The 2,647-nt window shown below is 44.7% G+C and overlaps 1 protein-coding gene across 1 annotated transcript in view; it reads right to left on the minus strand.

The window, feature by feature from the left end:
- The window catches only part of LOC106522921 (solute carrier organic anion transporter family member 5A1), a gene marked incomplete at its 5' end in the record, with an annotated part of 7,993 nt that extends 5,982 nt beyond the window's left edge, over window positions 1-2,011 (minus strand). Inside the window, 2 exon segments of the mRNA XM_014016164.1 lie at window positions 323-482; window positions 1,857-2,011. Of these exon segments, the coding sequence (XP_013871618.1) occupies window positions 323-482; window positions 1,857-1,957 (261 nt within the window).
- Between the last annotated feature and the right edge of the window lie 636 nt (window positions 2,012-2,647).

The following is a 2,647-nucleotide window of genomic DNA, read 5'->3' on the forward strand; positions in this document are numbered from 1 at the left end:
AATAAGGGGCTTGTTGCTGGAAAGCCTCGATAAAAGACGCCAACGTCTCCTCTGATGATGAGCGCTAGTGTCGTGGTAGCAACATGCTATGTGTTTACATCCATCGCTGCCATGTTTGTAATGACTTATCATGAGAACAAACGTATTCACGCGTGACTTTAATAACATTTCTTACTTAATGGAAACACCACAGTTCCCAAACGGTGTTTTTCGACATTAACAGAATATCAACATAGTTTTGTGCACATTTGCAATGGAAACACAGCCGCTGTATGTAGATTTCTAAAACTGCTTCAGCATCTTCGCTGCTGCTTCTTCTTACCCCGTTGCTGTCGTTGGCCACGCTGCTGCAGCCGGCCAGGCAGGGGTTAAAGTACGTGATGCCGTCAGAACCGCAGACCGGAGCGTACTCGTGGATTTTACACCCACAGTTCACGTTGCAGCCTCCGGTCAGGTTCCTCTGCGTCATGGTGAGGGTAGGTCTGCAGAAACAAAAAGAAAACACACAATCAGCAACAAAGTTCAAACACTGAACAGGTGACACGGCTCTGGAACCTGTTGAAACAATCATCTATCCTCCTCATCTAGATAGAGCTGCAGTTGAAGCACAGCTGATGCCCAGATTTATTAAATAAAGGATGCAGAGAAAAAGAAAATTGAACAATTAATAATATTAAACTAGCAGCTCAAATCAACACTGGATTCAGTAGTTTTTACATCAGCTTTACGTGATCGCCTCAACCAAAGTTCATGTTGTCACACATTTCAACATGTCCCTCAAATCAGACGCTCTGCTGGTTTAATCCTAAATCTACGAGTACAGACAGCTCCTCAGATTATACTGAGGAAGATGTTTAGATTAGAGACAGATTGATTCTTTGCAGACTAAATTCATCAGAGGTGGAACATTGAAGTCACGGCGCTGCTTGAATACACAATTTTGTTTACAAAATTAAAGATAAAATCAGCGAGCTCATGGCAGATAAATGAGAAAACAAAGGAAGAACAAACTAATGGGATAAATATTGAATAGAGGAAGAGAAAAGAAGAAGTGTGGATGAAGAGAGAAGGGCAGAGAGGACAGGCAGGCGGACGGATGGAGGAGAAACACGTGGACTGACAGGGCAGAAAGCCAGCCGTCCTCTCCTCCAAGCTGTCCTTGGACACTCTCCATCGCTGACGTGCAGTTGCTCTCAGGGACTCTTCGTCCGAAAGAAAACGCCTCCGTTTACGGGCTCATTATGCCTTATCCTGCGCTGATCTGTGCAGGCGCTTCGCCCTCTGAATTTACAGATGAGCTGATAAAAACTACCAGGAAACGATTTAGAGACAGAAAGCCAGGCCACAGTCAGCAAAAATGGGTTTTCAAAAGTCCTGTTTACTCCTGGAATTAGAAAGAGGAGCAAACAACCGAAAATAAAGTGTTTAAAAACGTCCGAAGCAGGAAACATGTTTGTATTTAAAGCCTCAGGCAGAGGTTGTTCTAAAATAAAAACTAAAACAGATCCATGTTCAGAGGAGTTCATCTGTTCTCAGCATGAATGAGGTCATTAAACAGGAGAAATTAAACGTTTCAGCAAACAGAGAACATCAGTGATGCTCTGAGGAGAAAATAAAGATATTACATCCTCACTCAAATCCTTTGATGCTTTGCCAAAATCTGACTCCAGGTATTTCTGACCACTGTGGGAGTTTTCTAAGCGCTGTGTTGTGAGAAAGGAGCAGCCGGTCAGAACTGGACTTGGCAGTTGAACACGTGCCCAGCAGAGGTGTGGCACTTCCTCAGACTCAGCGAAGCGTAACGACCCACYGTTTCCCTAAAGATTCCCCCGCCCCCCTTCATCCCGTCTGCTCACCCGGTGGTGTAGGGGATGTTGATCCCCCCGAGGTTGATGCTCTCGCAGCCCACGATGAAGAGCGTGGAGAAGCAGAGCAGAGACACCCCGCTGCAGATCATGGCCAGCTTGGCTGACTCACGCGCTCCCAGCTTCAGCTTCTTGATGATGTAGCCACCCAGGACGATGCCCACGCCAGCGCTGGGCACAATGATCACACCTGAGGGACGAGACCAGATTAGAAAGTCTGAGAACTCAATAACCAATCAGAAGAATCACAGTCAGCTAATATCCTGCTCTAATAACGTTGTGTGCAGAGAGTGTTGTTTGAAAACCAGGACCAACTTCCTGCTGGAATCAATGGGCCTCATGCAAGAACATGTTCRTATTCTTATCCTAAATTTCTCTTACTTTTGTTCGTAAACATGCCACGTCAGATTCGACAAACTCTTCTATCTTCAGGAAAAGTGTGTAAATGAGCTGCGTAAACTGATGAAAGCCACTTGTTCGTATCAGGTGCTAAAGGAGAGGTGATTAGCACAATTTCCACCCTAAAAACATCATATAAGGCTAAGTTTCCTGCCCCACGTACCAGGAAGTGTCCATTCATAAATGACAAAGTAAAAAGAAGAACTTCACGAGTTTGGAGATTGAAGTCATTTTTAGCAGCGTCAGCTGTGGAATTAAAGGAGCTGCTGAAGCCGAGGAAGGAATGAAATGTCTGCTGTTAATGTCGTGTCTCCTGTGGGTCATATAGTCACAGAAATAAAAATCKAAATCATATTCATCTCTCTAGTCCTGCTCCGATTTTT

The sequence above is a fragment of the Austrofundulus limnaeus genome, unplaced genomic scaffold (genome assembly GCF_001266775.1).
Source record: "Austrofundulus limnaeus strain Quisiro unplaced genomic scaffold, Austrofundulus_limnaeus-1.0 Scaffold139, whole genome shotgun sequence".
NCBI lineage: Eukaryota > Metazoa > Chordata > Actinopteri > Cyprinodontiformes > Rivulidae > Austrofundulus > Austrofundulus limnaeus.